Raw genomic sequence first — 1,776 nt, 5'->3', positions numbered from 1 at the left:
AAAAAAAATGTCTATAAGAAACTCAAATTAAATTTTTATGAGTGTTTGAAGTTCATATTTTTACAGTATTGGATATTCACTTGATTTCTCATGTAGCGGTTTTGTAATTTTATTGTTATTCAAAAATGAATAACTGTGGATACATGAAAATTTTACTGAATGTTTATATTTTCATTTTCCATACACCATAACATTTTGAAAATATTTTGACTCTTTTTGAGCTGTTTACGGACATAATCAGTTTTAAATTTTTTTAGTTTTTTTTTTCTATAAATATCAATAAAATTTTATTTATTGGGTAAAAAAGCGTGAAAATATAATTCAAGGCTCCTGATGTATAGTCACAGTAGGAGTTGAAAAATATTAAAAACACATAGGCACAATTTTTTTTTATAAGTATTTGAAGTTCGAATTTTGAACAAAATGTATCAAATTTAAAATTTAATAATTATTTTGTGGTTAAAAATGTATAAAATGTTCAACTTTTATATCTAAGGATTGAAAATTTAAAACAAGGTTCTACGTAAATAGGTAAAAATATAAATTACTTTAATCACAATAATTTCATCAAATATACTTAGTAATATCATAGGCTGATCGACCGTTTTCGCTCAGAATCGTTTTTCTTATACAATGATATTATATCATTGAATTCAAATATAACACCATCCATTACAACAACCCACTTGTAACCTACTGTACAGCAGAGTGACATTCACTTGCCCACCTTTTTAAAATTACGATTAGAAATATTTAAAAATGCTCTAAACCGATATATAAAAAAAACAAACAATTATTGTACAATAATAGTTTGAATGATTATAGTGCAACATGATTACACCATATCTTTTGACAAAAATTATATTCAAAATGTGTAAAGCATACAATGATGACCATTACAATTCTGAAACTACTGATGTGAGTATGAAAAATTTTTTGTTTTTGAAATCCAGGTCAGCATAGTTTAGTTCAATAAGTTATATTTTTTTATATAATATATCTAACATTGTAGTAAAGTTAAACGGTAGGTATTTGTTTGTTTTATTAAATACTTAAATAACTTAATAAATATCCAAATAATAAAAATATAGATATTATAAAAATAATTTAATAATTGTAAATATAATTATACAATAACTATATTTATAATAATAATACATTAAAAAATAAGATTACAGAATATCTTAACTTAAAAAAGTAAATTATATTGGATTTACATTAAATTAAATATTGTATACCCTCTGTCCAATAATAAAACATAAAAAAAATGATCTTTTCTTAAGACTCATCTGGTCCACTATAATTTGGGGACGTTGAAGAATAATTGGGAGATAATGGTAAATAATATCAACTTCCAACACCAGATGAATATGTCGGCGAAGTAGGAGAATACCTAAAATAAAATGTTTAAGGTCGATAGGCTAATTTGAGTGAGAAAACTATTTGGCTTACCTTGGACTTGCAATCGAAAAACTGTTAGGTGAACAAACAGACAAACTAGTACCGTATGACTGATTATATTGTGTACCTCCAGCATTTGGTGTATGTTGTAGAGAAAATGGAGAATAAGAAGCATTTGAAAGCATTAAAATATTTTCAATTTATAAGTATTATAATAGGTAGAAATTAATTGTTCGCCATTGTTTGTTTACTAACATTAATTTATAATACTATATAAATAACAAACAATACACTTTAGTGTGGCCAACAAAATTAGGTGGGCGATTCTAGCGCCACTATAGTGTAGAATCACCTGCCTAATTTTGTTGGCTGTAC

The 1,776-nt window shown here is 25.2% G+C and overlaps 1 protein-coding gene across 1 annotated transcript; it reads right to left on the bottom strand.

Annotated features, from left to right (window-relative positions):
• Positions 1–1,273: 1,273 nt before the first annotated feature.
• Positions 1,274–1,770, bottom strand: LOC115033668 (DNA-directed RNA polymerase II subunit RPB1-like). Its single transcript, XM_029486787.1, has 2 exons — positions 1,453–1,770; positions 1,274–1,393 (listed from the first exon to the last, which is right to left on the bottom strand). Exons 1-2 carry the CDS (start codon positions 1,584–1,586, stop codon positions 1,348–1,350), a joined length of 180 nt encoding a protein of 59 aa, XP_029342647.1. The 5' UTR covers positions 1,587–1,770; the 3' UTR covers positions 1,274–1,347.
• Between the last annotated feature and the right edge of the window lie 6 nt (positions 1,771–1,776).

Source organism: Acyrthosiphon pisum, chromosome A1 (genome assembly GCF_005508785.2).
Source record: "Acyrthosiphon pisum isolate AL4f chromosome A1, pea_aphid_22Mar2018_4r6ur, whole genome shotgun sequence".
Classification (NCBI taxonomy): domain Eukaryota; kingdom Metazoa; phylum Arthropoda; class Insecta; order Hemiptera; family Aphididae; genus Acyrthosiphon; species Acyrthosiphon pisum.
The sequence above is the reverse complement of the archived record's forward strand: the minus strand, read 5'-3'. Positions and strand labels throughout refer to the sequence as shown.